General features: G+C 42.6%; 1 protein-coding gene across 2 annotated transcripts in view; it reads right to left on the bottom strand.

Annotated features, from left to right (window-relative positions):
* NUCB2 (nucleobindin 2) overlaps positions 1-15,959 on the bottom strand; it is a 54,500-nt gene extending 38,541 nt beyond the window's left edge. For both annotated transcript variants that reach the window (XR_014791470.1, XM_084855039.1), the window contains exon 1: positions 15,692-15,959. Coding sequence is in view for 1 of the 2 variants with exons in the window: in XM_084855039.1 (XP_084711165.1) it covers positions 15,692-15,712 (21 nt within the window). In the remaining variant the exon portion in view is untranslated. The remainder of the gene's footprint in view (positions 1-15,691) is intronic.
* Between the last annotated feature and the right edge of the window lie 992 nt (positions 15,960-16,951).

Raw genomic sequence — 16,951 nt, 5'->3', positions numbered from 1 at the left:
AGGAATTGGCTTTACTGAGTAGCACGCATACAACTTAAGACTAATACTAACTCTGACCACAAGTTTATATATTTCTGACTAATAATTCCAGATGTGAACACATGAAGTCATTATGAAGGTTTGTCTCTTCCCGTATATACCTGCCCAGAACCTAAGATCAGCTTCAGCAGTCCTTCCCTAGGAGCCCCACCAAAGGAAGTGAGGTGGGTGGCTATTAAGAAGAGGGCCTTTTCTGCTGTGGCACCCTGGTTGTGGAGCTTCCCAGAGAGGTTCACCTAGTGCCTGCACTGTGTTCCTTCTGGTGCCAGGTGAAGACCTTTTTTATTTTCCCAGGCATTTTAGTTTTTGATTTTGTTTTATATATGATATTGTATTTAAAACCTTTGCACTGCTGCTAGCTTCTATTTGGTTGTTACTTTTATTTTTATACTGTAGTTTTAAACTTTAAAACTTTGATACTGTATTTTATTGTCTTTTATTTTATGGTTTTAGTTATTGTGAATTGCCCAGGGAGCTTCAGCCACTGGGCAGTATAGAAATGTAATAAATAAAAAAAAATATGATTGGCCATGAGATCCACCATCATATTATGAATTATTTTCAAAGCACTTTTTCTATTCAGTTTCACAACAATATTGTATAATTCCTTTTAAAAATGGGGAACTAGTGCTGAAAGACAACAGTGTTTTGCCCAAGACATCCAGACAGTTGATGGCTGATCAGAACCCAACTGTGCGTGTGCGTGTGTGTGTGTGTGTGGGGGGTGTATACACACACACACACCAATAGCTGCACTCTTTTGGTTTATGTTAATTATTTCCAATATGATCTCAAGTGCTAAAGCCCAGCATTAGCTTGTTTTAAAGGGTGGAATGAAAAAGGACAGAATGGAATGAGAATGCTAGGAAGCAACTGGGTGCCAAAAATCAATGTTCCTAAGTGCTGTTTATATGGAATTAGCTATGTTCCAGCAAAGGGAGTAATGTTAAAAAGAAAGGTTAGATCCTGCATGCCCATTAGAAGTCTGATCTACAATGCTTTTAAACCGAAAGACTGAAGCCAAAGCTGGTTTATAGGTCAGTCCTCAAAAAAGGTAGTCCTAACACAGTTGGGGGTGTGGTAGTGCAGAAGCATGCCAGGTTAAGCTGCACTAGCTAGCCCAGACTTCAGTTGGAAGAGATCTATTAAATCCAAGCATGTTGGCTTAACCAGACTATGGATCTGTCTACCCCTGACCCTACTGTAACAATTTACTCCCTAAATAGTCCCAGGGGAGAAGCAAATCAGGTGTTAGAACTTTCTAACCTAGGAAGGGCATAGATGAACAATCAGCAGCAGAGAGAAAACATATCTGGTCTCTGTCTCAGATGGACAGATAACACTCTGTGCTGGCATAATTTTGTACCACATACAAACTGCTGAAGTTTGTAGACCTTAATTGTTAAGGATCTAATTGCTTATTCTAAATAATTTTATTCATACATCACAGCTTGTTGTGTTATTATAATAAAGCCCTAAAACCTTTCCAATGAAAGAAATATTTGTGATACCAATATAACAGTATGTTTTGTAATATTGCCTTGACAGTACAGTCAGTATTAAACAAAGGTATAAAGAAGATCTTGGGGTCAAGCATCTGGCTGGAGCTGACTTTGCTGCCAGAGCTCATGTTTCTAGCGCCTAGCGCCACAACTGAGTGATGTTTCCAATGTTATCTGCCCTGGGAAGCTTTATGACAGGTCAGGTTAACTTTGGCTGTGCTATATTTTTACCCAAACCAACTCAGTGGGATACACTGATTTTTAGCTCTCACTGACATGACAGCTTTCCTCAAGCTGTGGCCTACCCTGATCTTATGTAGCAGATGAGTGAAAGCACTGGCTCGTTGCATGTACATTTTAATGCCTTCTCATCAGAAATATTAATAACCCAAAAGAAATCAGGTGTAAGGCATCAGTGTCAAGGTAGGATTAAGGCATTGAACAAGTGAATCCAGCAACCAAGCTCCAGCACCTTACTTCCTGCACTACATCAGCAAGCCTGACAGGCAAAGCTCTGTGGATCAAAGGCACCATCTAGGTTCCAATACCAGCCAGCCTGAACACTGTCAGATGACCCCACAGGCCAGTTGGGATCCACCAGGCTCTATAAAGCATTTGCCTCAGAACCAGCTCCTCAGTCTGAGCGACACATTAAGTGAAGACTTCTGGTGCCATGCCTTGCCTTGCCCTACCCTGACTAAACTCCTGCCTCTGGCCCCTCAGAACCTCACCTGCCTTACCCAGAAACTGACCTCTGGCCCAACTCTGGCTATGCACCTGCCTCTAGCCCTTGGGCCAAAACCCAGCTTCCCTGAGTCTCGGCACTCAGTAATTGGAGCAGACCACAACTGAGGCCCAACAGCACACTATCTGTCCCCTGGCTCAGTGTTAACTTGAGAACTAGCCCTGAAATTAAATTTCTGCACTGAGATCACTCTCTACTGAGGGAAAAGGACACCGTAAGATTGTATCATTATGGGTTAAGAAATCAAATCTCGTCTAAACATCATGCCCTTCATTCCAATAACAATCCTGGGAGATAGGCAAATTTAAATAAATAATTATTCTTACTTATAGGAAGTAACCCCTTCATGGATCACTGCCTTGTTGTGGCGAAGGGGCTTGCGTAACTCAGTGAAGCCATAAGCTATGCCGTGCAGGGCCACCCAAGACAGACAGGTCATGGCAGAGAGTTCTGACAAAATGTGGTCCACTGGAGAAGGAAATGGCAACCCACTCCAGTATTCTTGCTAAGAAAACCCCATGGAACGTATCACAAGGCTAAATATGGACTTGAGCACGCTCCAGGAGAGAGCGCAGGACAGGAAGGCCTGGCGTGCTATGGTCCATGGGGTCACGAAGAGTCGGACATGACCGAACGACTGAACAACAACAATAGGAAGTAAATTTAGTCTGTGAGATAATAATCTCAAACTTAGACATATTCATATGGAAGAATCCACTGAACTAAGTAAGAATCCCTAAATGCACTTCTTCACACTTGCTATCTAGATAGCAGCTGTGTCATTCTAAATTCTGCATGACACCTGGCAGTCAGTTGGCACTCAAATGTTCAGTAGCACAGGTAATCAGGAAGTTGGCTATTGTCAAGGAGATCACTACCTACCCTGTTGTATTATTCTTCCCTCCTGCTTCCATCGCTATCCCTGCCACTGTTCCCTTCTGCTGCTATCATTGCTACATTAACAATTTTTGGCAGTGCTCAGCATCTATAGAATCAGAGAAAAAGTACCCGGGACAATATTATGGGACAGCAGACTCAGATTCAGGTCAGAGAATTCGGAACTCTTACCCACTGCTCCCAAAAATGGCTAGGTAAAGATCTTAACGAAACCATGATTTAGCTAGAGTTGAATTTATGCCTCCAGGCATAACCAGATGCAAAGGTCGACTATGCAGAAGAGGGGATTTTGACAGGAACAGTTTGTCATGCAGGGGTGAGAAAAGCTGTCCTTGCTGAAACTCCTTGGTCAACAAAATTGTGTACAGGAGCTGTATCTTCCTCTGCATCCTAGAACTCTGGAGCATAGACCAATTTATCCATTAAAGTACATTAGAGAAAAAATAGGGTTCCTTCCTAATCATATTTTTTAACTATTACAAACTTTCAAAAGAATTATTTTTCTAAAAGAGAAGTAAACTTTGTACGTTGAAACTCATTGTAGCAATCAACGAACTACTAAGAGTTCATAATACCTTTTCCAATTGGGGATTAAGCTGGACCTTTCAGCAGGGCGACGATGCTATAAATGCCTTATATGGAAGCACCCCAGGCTACAGTGTTACTAAATCTTCTTCACTCTCATCTTCACCAAATACAAAGTGCTGGAGCTTGTTTCAGACAATGGAGATAAACAGAGATACAAATGTCTTGAAAGCATATTCCGACTTGAACAAATTCCAGTCTGATTGTTAAGACTGAACCATTGCAAACTGGCAGGAATTAATGGTGTTCCACCTGTATCTATGATAACAAAAGAGGATGAGTGTCTGTCAGCATCATGGTGCCAAGACCATGAAATCTAGACACTTGAAGCTTCGCATCCATACTAAGGGAACCAATCGTAGGGGTGTGCACCTCAGGATTGTTTGGTTTTTAAAATACATTAATTTTAATTAATTTAAATGTTTCCGTATGTTTCAAACCTGCTGTACCATCTTCAGTCACTAGGTGGCAGACTTCCCTAACCAGCACATATATTTGCAGTTGATAGAGTTTTGAGTCAGTGGTGAGTAGTCCCAAGGGACAGAATTACAGGACTGCCACCTCCCCGCTACTATGTGGCAGCCACTCCTCAGGGGAATGGAGTGGGCACATTCCTCCTTCGGGAGGCTATGGAATACACCATGGCAGAGGCTGGGCCTAGAGGTGCCAGTGGCCATGGCTTCACTCAGACAGGGCAGCACTGTGTTCAACTCTAACAGCTGAGTAACATTGCTGGAAGGCTTCACTATATCAAACTAAGGGCAATTCCAACCCGTGCGAAGCTGGGTCTGTTTGCTAGTGAATGAATATGCAGCAAAGTCTGTGGCTGTGACCTTTGCAGAGATGAATGTTTTATAAGCAAAATTGTAAAAGTACATTAAACAATCTTGAAAATTAAGCACACAGAAATTATTAGGGGTTCACTTTCTGGAATAACAACCTATAGTAGCATGGTGAGCATGTCACCGGATGCAAAAGTAGCATGCCCTAAGATTGTATGTGCCAGCACTCCATGTTCAAAAGCTATTGAATGAGTCACACTTTGAACTCAGACAAGGATTAATGTGAGTCACAGCTCTGATATGCAGTACATAACAAGAGTAATGAGTCCACCTGATGCAAGATTCAGTGATGACAGTAAGCAAAAGAAGAAAATGTACCCTTTTAAGTTTTCCCCCTTTCAACATAAGAACTATTAGCCATGACCCAGAAGTATGTGTATTTGTAATACCCTGCAGGATGTCTAGGAATCCACACAGCCCCTCAATTATTCTAAAAAACACTAGTAAATCAGGAACACCCTCCTCAGCTATATAGGACTAAGTTAACTTGCTCCCTCATATGTTTCAGCAGTTAGGTACAGTAATCAACATAATAAGGGACAGCCATTTTGCCTTTTGTCTGGGTCCTGGCAGAAGACTGTACAGGCCAGTTTGGTGAGCTTTGGGGCAGCCAACTGATATGAGGATAGGAAGCTCTGATGCATCTCCAGTTAAAGTGTACTAGGTCTGGGGAACAGACCGTAGGATGCAACTGCCAGTAAGAGTAAACAGTACCATGATAGATAGTTTAAAGGTCAGGTATAAGTCAACTGCACCTGTTCAAGTTTAAAAGCTAATCACCATGAAAAAAAATTAAAACATTATGATAGCCAACTCTAATTCCACTTCACTGTTAAAATATTGTTTTTATTTATAATTTGCCATCCTTCAACATATTCACTGGGTACCTCAAAAAAATAAAAATACACAACAGAAGTAAACATAATAAATAATACCAAAATTCAAAAATGTTCCCAGTCGCCTTCAAAGGCAGGCCCACATACAATACATTGCAGAAATCCAATTTAGAGGTTAGCAGGGCGTGGAAACTGTGGCTGTCTATAACCCAGAAGGGGCTGAAGCTGGCACACCAGCCTCAACTGGTAAAAGGCATTCCTAGCCACTAACATCACTAAGGCCTCCAGTGACAAAACTGGCTCTAGAAACACACCCTTGGACTGTACACCTGATCATTTATGGGGAGTGCAACCCCATCCAGAACAGGTGGAATTGAACCTACATGGTTAGATGTACCATCTACCAACAGTACCTCCATCTTATCAGAGAGCTTCAGCTACTGGGCGGTGTAGAAATGAAATAAATAAATAAATAATCTAGTTTGAGCTTCAGTTTATTGGCCCTGTTACTAATCCTAGGTATCGGTTCAGCACATCCGTTTTTAAAAGCATGGGAGACAAGATGGAACTTTGAAGGATCTGTAGCATAAATGCCACAGAGCTAAACAGAAGTAGCCCAGCACCACCTTCCAGAACCAACCCACCAAACAGAAATAGTCTCAATGAAGCACAGTGCCTCCAATTCCCAACCCAGAAAGGCTATCCAGAAGGTCATCATGGCTGATGATACTGAAGGCTGCCATGAGGTCCAGGAGAATGAGCAGTATCACACTGCTCATGTCCCTTTCCCATCACCGAGCATTTATCAGGGTGAACAAAACAGTTTCCTTACCAAAGCTCAGACTAAGATGGTCCAGAAAATAATTTTAAAATAAAATAAAATAAGGCCAATTACTTGCAAACAACATGACCAATTATTATCCTGGGGCCTACACAGACTTCCTTGATATGTCAACACTGAGAGTACACAATCAGTTTAAGTATTTCAGCACTTAAAGTCTTCACTGATGAGTACTGCATTCATAAGAAATCTCAGCGTATTATATGTAGGTCAACCAAGTCATCACTTGATATTTGCAGTCACCATGTGATAAACACAGTTGTATGGCTCACAAAGCAATCTTAGGCATGTTTACTCAGAAGTAAGTCCCACTGATGGACTTACTCCCCAGAATGTGAAGTGTGCTTAGGACTGCAGCCTCATTTCTAAAGCTAAATGGGGGAAATGTCAGGATTCAAAATGTTTAGGATAGCATTCACTCACCCTTTCGCAGGTAAATATTGAACAGCAATGCTACATTAATTAAATGTACCTGATAAGATTTCCTCTGCCACACTCAGTGACATCGCACAGCGCATTTTTGTTTAAGTGAAATATCCAAGCATGTAACCATCTGTGGTCCTTCTTGAGGAAATGGCTAGGATGTCCAGATGCAAAAGAGCAGCAGGGTTGCTGTTCCTTTAATAGCTGCATAGGAGATGGAATTTTTGGCAGGCATAGCTTGGCAGGTGGCAGTGAGAAAAGCTCCACCTTTATACCTTTAATACTGCAGGTGCAGCTTTTCTCACCCCTGCCTGCCAAGCTATGCCTGCCAAAAAGTCCATCTCCTATGCAACTACTAAAGGTACAGCAGCCCTGACCTCCTTTGCATCTGGCCATCTCAGGTTCAGCATTAGAGAAAAACAAGAACCACCATTGATCTAAGCAGGATTATCACAATATACAACATTGTATAGACCAGCAATTTAAATCTGCATTATTTACTTATATCACATCAACGTAATAGTGAATGAATAGCAAAGGGAAAAACAGACAGACAGGATGTGGTGATAACCACTTTAAAAAGGGATACATCTATCATGGGGGATAGACCTATCAATGGCCATTAGTCATGACGGCAGTAGATATTCTTCAGAGGCTACTGCCCACTAATGCCAGTTGCTGGAGTTCAACAGTGAGAGAGCAATTGCCTTCAAACCCTGCCTAGGGGTTTCCAAGCAGCGATTGACTGGCCACTGGACTAGATGAATCTTTGGTCTGATCCACAGAGCTCTTTTTATGTTCTGAATGGCAGGGGGCTGCATCTGCCTGGAAAAAGGCCTTTGGCAAGCTAAACTTAGCCTGCAATCTCATGCTGACTGCATCTGGTCTAACCAGAAATTATCTAATTGCCTTATATTAGGATCATAGGAAGTTGCCTTATAAGAAGTCAGACCATTGTGTCAGGGTGGACACTGAGCCCATAGAATCCCAGAGTAGTTCTGATTCTGAGGAAGAGGAGTCACTCCTGGGAGAGGAGCACGCTCCTCTTTCCCAGGGCCAACAGCTGACGGAGATTCCTCCCACCAGCATTCCTAGCTTAGATAGCAGTCCTGGGAGTGACAGAGCGCAGGAAGCAGACTTGATGGACGCGTGACGCCGACGCAGGGAGTGGCACCAAATGGAGGGCGCAGAAAGGAGGCGTAGTGCCCAGTTGGCGTGCAAACAACGGCTGCGCCCAGACGATCCAAGGGAAAAGGGGAGGGACTCTCCCTAGTCCTTAAGTTCAGGGGTCTGCCAGTAATTCCCTTTCAAACGGGGACCAACTGTTCCAACGTAGGGCATAGGTACACTGCTGCTCATATCTAGTTGCTAACAGTAGAGTTGTTAAGTTGTAAAAGAGGAATAAAGCTTTGAAAAGAATCCATTTGTCTGTGTCTGGACTTGGCTACTAGATTAGACTGAGAGAGGCCTCCAAGGAGCCCTTGACACATTGGTCCATCTACTCCTGTATTGTCAACACGGAATGGCAGCGGCTCTCCAGGGTTTCAGGCAGGATTCCTTCCTAGCCCTACCTGGCGATGCTAAGGATTGAACCTGGGACCTTCTGCATGCAAAGCAAGTGAGCCACCACTGAGCTACAGTAAATTTCTGATATTACACTGAAGGAGATAATTTACACAGAAAAGGCTGGTTTGACATGGCACTTGATTCCTCCACAGTTGATAACTGGCACCTGAATGTGTGAACTGGCTTCATACCTGTGGTCCAGTCATATGTGCATTCATGACACCACAGAGAGAATTTCCACATCACCTTACATCTTGTGCCATCTGATGCTGAAAAGTTGATTCATGATTTTGAACATTTGGGTAAGCTACATTGAGCCTTTTTTATTGTACTACCTGGCTTGAAGGCTCAGCTAAATAAAATGAATCCGTCAGATTTACCAAATAGGAATTTAATCCCTCATCCCATGTGATATCTCTCCTTATATCCATCTAACTAGATAAGATAGGAAACCAGTATCCAGCACAGCCTCCTTTTCCTGAACTTCTAACCCCCCTTATCATTCTGGCCAGGCTGAACTGGGATAGTTGGAGGGTATACAATTCACTTGATGCCTTGCCACTGAAGGGGAGATGACATGTTATTAAAAATCTATGTGTCTCTAACCACCACCACCCCATCTCCTATTTTTGTTTTGTTTTATTTGAGATGTTAGTGTATATCATCTTAAAAGGTAAGCCTAGAATTTAAATTGTCATTTTTTCATTAATAAAAGTATTAGTTCGATCTTTCAACATTTTTACAATATCATCCAGGATAAATTATGTAAGCTGTCATACCTTACTAAAGAAGCAGAGTACATACCTGGTATCAATCACATTTCTTGTGTAAATATGGATGGAGGTGTAAAAAACTTTTTAAAACAGTCATACTTGTTTTAATTCTTCTAAAATAGCCAGCCTTTATTTGTTGAAACTAGCTGGGTCTTTATGAAGCCATCAACAAAATTTGTTGTTCAGTCGTGTCCGACTCTTCGTGACCCCATGGACCATAGCACGCCAGGCCTTCCTGTCCTCCCCTCTCTCCCGGAGCATGCTCAAGTTCATATTCATTGCATCCGTGATGCTATCTAGCCATCTCATCCTCTGCCGTCCCCTTCTCCTTTTGCCTTCAGTCTTTCCCAGCATCAGGGTCTTTTCCAGGGAGTTTTCTCTTCGCATTAGGTGGCCAAAATATTGGAGCTTCAGCTTCAGTATCTGTCCTTCCAAGGAGCACTCAGAGTTGATTTCCTTTAGGATGGACTGATTTGACCTCCTTGCAGTCCAGGGCACTCGTAAGAGTCTTCTCCAGCACCACAGTTCGAAAGCATCAATTCTTCGGCGCTCAGCCTTCCTTATAGTCCAGCTCTCACAGCCATACATTACTACTGGGAAAACCATAGCTTTGATTAGACGGACCTTTGTCGGCAAGGTGATGTCTCTGCTTCTTACTATGCTGTCTAGGTTGGCCATAGCTTTCCTCCCAAGGAGCAAGCGTCTTTTAATTTCATGGCTACAGTCACCGTCTGCGGTGATCTTGGAGCCCAAGAAAGCAAAATCTGTCACTGCTTCCATTTCTTCCCCTTCTATATGCCAGGAAGTGATGGGGCCAGATGCCATGATCTTAGTTTTTTTAATGTTGAGTTTCAAACCAGCTTTTGCACTCTCCTCTTTCACCCTCAACAAGAGGCTCTTGAGATCTTCTTCGCTTTCTGCCATTAGGGTGGTATCGTCTGCATATCGGAGGTTGTTGATAATTCTCCCAGCAATCTTAATTCCGACCTCTGACTCATCCAACCCGGTATTTCTCATGATGTACTCTGCATATAAGTTAAATAAGCAGGGTGACAATATGCAGCCTTGTCGTACTCCTTTCCCAATTTTGAACCACTCGGTTGTTCCATGTCTGGTTCTTACTGTTGCTTCTTGACCCTCGTACAGGTTTCTCAGGAGACAGGTAAGGTGGTCTGGTACTCCCATCACTTTCAGAATTTGCCACAGTTTGTTGTGATCCACACAATCAAAGGCTTTAGCGTAGTCAATGAAGCAGAAATAGACGTTTTTCTGGAATTCTCTTGCTTTCTCCATGATGCAGCGAATGTTGGCGATTTGATCTCTAGTTCCTCTGCCGCTTCGAAACCCAGCTTGTACTTCCGGTAGTTCTCGGTTCACATACTGCTGAAGCCTAGCTTGTAGGATTTTGAGCATCACCTTGCTGGCATGTGAAATGAGTGCAATGGTGCGGTAGTTTGAACACTCTTTGGCGTTGCCCTTCTTTGGAATTGGAATGTAAACTGACCTTTTCCAGTCTTGTGGCCACTGTTGAGTGTTCCAGATTTGTTGGCATATTGAATGCAGCACTTTAACAGCATCATCTTTTAGGATTTTAAATAGCTCGGCTGGAATACTGTCATCTCCGCTAGCTTTGTTGTTACTAATGCTTCCTAAGGCCCACTTGACTTCACTCTCGAGGATGTCCGGCTCAAGTTCAGTGACCGCACTATCATGGCTATCAGGGACATTCAGATCTTTCCTGTATAGTTCTTCTGTGTATTCTTGCCACCTCTTCTTAATCTCATCTGCTTCTGTTAGGTCCCTGCCTTCTTTGTCCTTTATCATGCCCGTCTTTGCACAAAACGTTCCCTTGAGATCTCCAATTTTCTTGAAGAGATCTCTAGTCTTTCCCATTCTGTTGTTTTCCTCGATTTCCTTGCATTGTTCATTTAAGAAGGCCTTCTTGTCTCTCCTTGCTATTCTCTGGAACTCTGCATTCAGTTGGGTATATCTTCCCCTTTCTCCCTTGCTTTTCGCTTCCCTTCTTTCGTGAGCTACTTGTAAAGCCTTATCAGACAGCCACTTTGCTTTCTTGCATTTTTTTTTCTTTGGGATGGATTTCGTTGCTGCCTCCTGAACAATGTTACGGACCTCCGTCCATAGTTCCTCAGGCACTCTGTCTATCAGGTCTAATCCCTGAAATCTATTCCTCACCTCCACTGTATATTCATCAGGGATATGATTTAGGTCATACCTGAACGGTTTAGTGGTTTTCCCTACGTTCTTCAATTTCAGCTGAAATTTTGCAAGAAGCAGCTCATGATCTGAGCCACAGTCAGCTCCAGGTCTTGTTTTTACTGACTGTATGGAGCTTCTCCATCTTTGACTGCAAAGGACATAATCAATCTGATTTCGATATTGACCATCTGGTGACGTCCATGTGTAGAGTCGCCTCTTGTGCTGTTGGAAAAGAGTGTTTGCTATGATCAGCATGTTCTCTTGGCAAAACTCTATTAGCTTTTGTCCTGCTTCATTCTGTACACCAAGGCCATGCCTGCCTGTTATCCTGGTGATTTCTTGACTTCCTACTTTAGCATTCCAATCCCCTATGATGAAGAGGACATCTTTTTTTGGTGTTAGTTCTAGAAGGTGTTGGAGGTCTTCATAGAACCGATCAACCTCAGCTTCTTCGGCATCAACAAAATAGGGACTACATTTTTAATGTTATAAAGCAGTAAAGGACAAAATCATATTTAAACACACCACTAAAGACATAAATCCTTTTTTTCTTGTTTTATTTAATAAATTATGGACATTTTAGTAGATTGTCAACTCCTACCACATTATTTCCCCCTATCTTTTCTTGCACATCTTGCCACTGGCTGTTGCTAAAGATTCACAGAATTGATTCTGTGGAGGGATTCAATGGATCTTCTAATCCAACGTCCTGTCCCATGACAGCATATCCTATTTCTAAAGTATCCCTAACACCTGACTGCCCAATCTTCTTTAAAACTTACAAAAAAGGAAGATTCCACAACCCTTCTAGGAATCATATTCCATTGCTGAATTACTGAAAGAGCTAGAACATTCTCCCTATGTTTAGCCTGAACCTAATTTTCAGTATGAGTTTAGAAACATTGCTTCTTGGATTTCAGATATTTGGACATTTGCAAAATATTTCACCTTAGGCTTGTTTAGGACCATTAATTATTTCCCAACAAGAACATATTGCAAGTCTCAGAAAGTCGCAAGAAAGGCTTGCTAAAGCCATTACTTACTATTTTGACATTAAACGGTCAAAATGTGGTTGGTGGTTGTAGTCTAAGTTACCTCAAACTTAACAGAACGTTAACATCACTATTCCCTACCACAATTAAAACTTAAGAGCAACCTTAGCCTTCCCTAACCTGGTGCCCTCCATATGTGCTGGATCAGAACTCCCATCAACCCAGCTAATATGGCCAAAGCTGCTTAGGAGTATTCTTATTTTATTTATTTAATGCATGTTTATCTGGCCCGTTCTCCAACAAGCTCAAGACAGCAAATATGACACTTCTGCTGTCCCCATTTTATAGTCAGCCTAACTTATCTTGGAAGTTTTACACTGAAAGGGGACTATAAATCTTTTAAAATAATAATTAAAGAAAAACACTGGTGACTGGCCCAGTGTCACTCAACGAGTTTCATGGCAAGGGAGAATTTAAACCCAGGTCTCCTCAGTTTGACACACTATCCGCCGTACCATGCTTGATCTAGCCACATATAATAGTTATTTGTTTATACAGCACCATTAAGGGTGCAATCCTATGCATGTTTAGATGTAAAAAAAGCCCTACAACTCCCAGCGTGCCCCAGCTAGCATGGCTGGCTGCGGCATGTTGGGAGCTGTAGGGCTTTTTTTCCATCTAAGCATGCATAGTATTGTGCCCTAATTGTATGCAGTATCTTATAGACAAAAATAGAAAGGGCTCTGCACCCAAGGAAACTGCAATCTAAAACAGAAAATGGGAAAGACCACAGAAGGATAGACAAGGATACAGAGGGATGAATATAAGCAAATGAGGTTACACATACTTAAAACTAATCACATTTGGGAATGAGGATTAATGGCATGAGGATTAAGGGGATAAACGAAAGGCCAACCTAGAAAGGTGTGAAAAGGAATTTGAAAGAAGAGGGACATTATGTATTCTCTCAGGGAATAAATATATTTCATAAATTTCTCAGAAGAAAAATGAATATCATTTTTTCCTTCTCCAAAACAGCTACCTTTGAGCTTTTCTACTAACATATGTTTAAATATCATTTTAATGTATTTCTACAAATAAGACTAATAGGCACGCCAGAGGGAAAGACAAGCAAAAAGGCACTAATCAGAGGGAAAAGAAAGGAGGAAACCTCCAGGGAAAAGAGTTTTTATTAAGCCCATTTTGAACTGAATTTTTCCTCAGGTGCACTTTTGAACAACAATTTTCAGCCAACATCACAAACTCTTACACCTGGTTTCATGCAGGAGGGACAAACTATCCAAATGTGGACTTTGTTGTTGTTCAGACATACATTAAATTGTGAAGCATTGTTTGTATTGTTATTTTCTCATTTAGTTTCTGAATGATATATTTCCAGTGCCAAAGCAAGGGTGCCCTAACAATTTGTTTTATACCATTTCATACCATTCACCAGCCCATTACTTATTTCCTCTGGGTAGCCTAATGCTTAAAATTTAAAGCTCCTAAATTACACTCTGTATTAATCAGAGAGATACATACCTCACAAATGACACGTAGTGCCATCCTGTGCATATTGACTTGTTCAATAAGACTTACTCACTAGTAAGTATGTTTAGGATTGCACTCGGGAGTTATATACAACTAAAAGAAGATTACATTTCTCCATACGCTTACTGAGTTCGTGTCATAGTGGTTAAATGCTTGGAATAATAGGTCGCTGTGGAAATAACAAGACACTAATACGTAAGACTGCAGAGTTGCAGAGAAAATTTCCTTCTACATCCAATTGATATGGAGGAAAACATCATGTTAAACAGATTCTCTAAGCAAGGGAACTAACCAAATTTTGCTGCACCTTCAGTGTGGCTATTTGCTTCTTTACAAGCTTTCTGCAAGGCAACACAATGGAACAGAAACATCTTTAAATACATGTATTTGCCCTTATTTTTTGCAGAATGCAATTAAAAATTCCATTATTAGCTATACCAATGGAACTTTATAGAGTAACTGGCCAACTAAAAATGGAAAAAAGATTCCCACACATATGAAATCATCCAACCTGCTAAATTTAGTGATGGCCCATTTCAGTCTAAATCAACAATAGTGTACTCAAGTCTGTTCTTTATTTACAAACAAATTTCATATTAATTGAACAAAGCAGGTAAGTTTGCTAATATGTTTATCATAATACAAAATTCACTATCACTCAAATCCCCTTTTAATTTTCAGAGAAAACAGTATTGAGCACAGGTAGTGTTATGATGTGCATCTTATCTGAAAATATGATAGCCTTGAGCTGCTTTCAAACTAGTTCAGTCAAGTTTTTTTTTTATGAATGAAAAAGAAGGCTTGCTTCCTCCCACCGCTCTTTACAAATAACGAGACTATGATAATCAGCAACAGCTCGTTGTTTTGGTTCATTGTGTTAGAACCATATTGTCTCACAGGATTTTTACAGAACTAACTTGCTCTGATAGCACAATAAAACAGAATAGCAACATTTTACCACTTAAAGGTGGACATCCCACACACCTATGCGAGAGAACTAGTTCTCCTTGCCCACATAGTACTCCCACAATTCCCACAAACCCATTAGCTTTGACAGGGATGACACATTAGCAATACTTTGCATAAGAATGTGAAAGGCCAGGTGCTGAAATTTACACAGTCCTGCTTAAACATACAATAATCAGGGAGCCTACTCCTATATTTTTGCTCCTGTATGCCCATATCAACAAGTAACACAATAAGCACCTGACTGTTGCTTCAAATACTTTAGCATCTTAACAAGAAAGTATTTGCTCTGCCAAATTTTTGCTGTATTTTATATTTGAAGGAAACTTTGACACATAATGCTTTTGTCTAACCCACCTGTGCACTCCTGCTTATGAGTTACGTAGAAGTCATATATTATACTGCTGCTTTTTGGGGCTGATTTCTTTCTCCCTGGGTGAACTGATGTCATCACAAGGAAGTTTATTCACTGGCATTCATTCTGCCACTCAAATGGGAACTTTGTGTACATATGCTAACATGAGTAAGTATCCCAGATGCGCATCTGTTGGACCAGCTCTGCCCCATCAACTTAACCAATACAATACTTCTCCTACCTTGGTAATCACAGCTCCCAAGGGACAAGCACAACAATGCCAAGAGGAGCCACGCTCATCGCGGGGTCACACCACCCATCTTGACAGCCCCTTAGCTTAAAAACGAGTAAAACAATCGGCCACCACTTCATCTTCTGCCCCTGGGTAAAAGATGCTGCTAGAATAACCTGTGGGGCAAAGAGGAAATTTGGGGGGGGGGGGACGACACCTGATCACCCAGCTGTGTGTGCCCACCGCTCAGCGCTCTAAGAACAGAGATGAGTGTGCATGATCCATCCCAGAACACAGCCCTACCGGTCTGGGTTTAGGGAATACCTTACCTTTACTTCGCAATGGTTCATAGCTATGGAGATGGGCACGGAGTAATCCTGAGCGTCTTTGCTTTCAGCTGATGAGGCTTTTCCAGCTGTTGTGTTAGGACAGAGGCAGCCTTCAGAGCCCTCAGCAATAGCAGCACAGTGACCAGCCTCCTGGCGGTGTGGTTCGTTCTTGTCCCGCCTGCCTGCCTGCCTTCCGTTCTTTCTTTCTTTCTCCCTTCCTTCCTTCCTTTATTCCTCTCTCTCTCTCTCTCTCTCTCCTAGCAGCTACACCCCCCTGAAGCTGGTCTCTAGCAAAAACCTACTTCCCGTTCCCATAGTAATAGGTGCCACCTCTTGGGGCATAGGGATTGGCGGGGCCTCTTCTCCTTCTGGGCATCGCGTAGGGCTGCGATTGGACAACTGCGAGGCAGCTAAGTTCAGTTGAGCGAGCAGCGAAAGGGGGATGAAGGTGCGTTGCGCTGGTGAAGGTACGTGGCGCTAGCGAGGGTAGGCGGTGCTAGTTTTATTTTACCTCACTGACGCGCAGCGCTGGCGAGGGAAACATGGAGGGGGCGGTGAGGGCTGCCGAGTAACCAATGGGAGAAGCCTGGAAGGTTTTTCCGGAGCCTCCCCTGACTGGTTCTTTACTGACTAGGGCAGCTTTCCCCAAGCGGGCGCTTCCAAATGTGTTGGACTGCAACTCCCATCGTTCCCAGCACTGGCTGGGAACGATGGTAGTTGCGGTTCAACACATCTGGAGGACACCCGGTCGGGGAAGGCTCGAGTAAGGGAAGCCTGCGAGATTTTATTTTTGGGGTTGGGTAGCCTAGTGCAGTCTTCCACAACTTAGTGCTCACCAAATGTCGTGGACTTCAGCTCCCATCATCCCCTGCCAGAATGGCCACTGACCAGGAATCCTTGGCACTGTTGTTGTTGTTCAGTCGTTCAGTCGTGTCCGACTCTTCGTGACCCCATGGACCATAGCACGCCAGGCCTTCCTGTCCTGCGCTCTCTCCCGGAACGTGCTCAAGTTCATATTCATTGCATCCGTGATGCTATCTAGCCATCTTATCCTCTGCCGTCCCCTTCTCCTTTTGCCTTCAGTCTTTTCCAGCATCAGGGTCTTTTCCAGGAGTTTTCGCATTAGGTGGCCAAAATATTGGAGCTTCAGCTTCAGGATCTGTCCTTCCAAGGAGCACTCAGGGTTGATTTCCTTTAGGATGGACTGATTTGACCTCCTTGCAGTCCAGGGCACTCGTAAGAGTCTTCTCCAGCACCACA

The sequence above is a fragment of the Heloderma suspectum genome, chromosome 1 (genome assembly GCF_057233095.1).
Source record: "Heloderma suspectum isolate Gila_16-S chromosome 1, 16-S_ref, whole genome shotgun sequence".
Taxonomy (NCBI): domain Eukaryota; kingdom Metazoa; phylum Chordata; class Lepidosauria; order Squamata; family Helodermatidae; genus Heloderma; species Heloderma suspectum.
The sequence above is the reverse complement of the archived record's forward strand: the minus strand, read 5'-3'. Positions and strand labels throughout refer to the sequence as shown.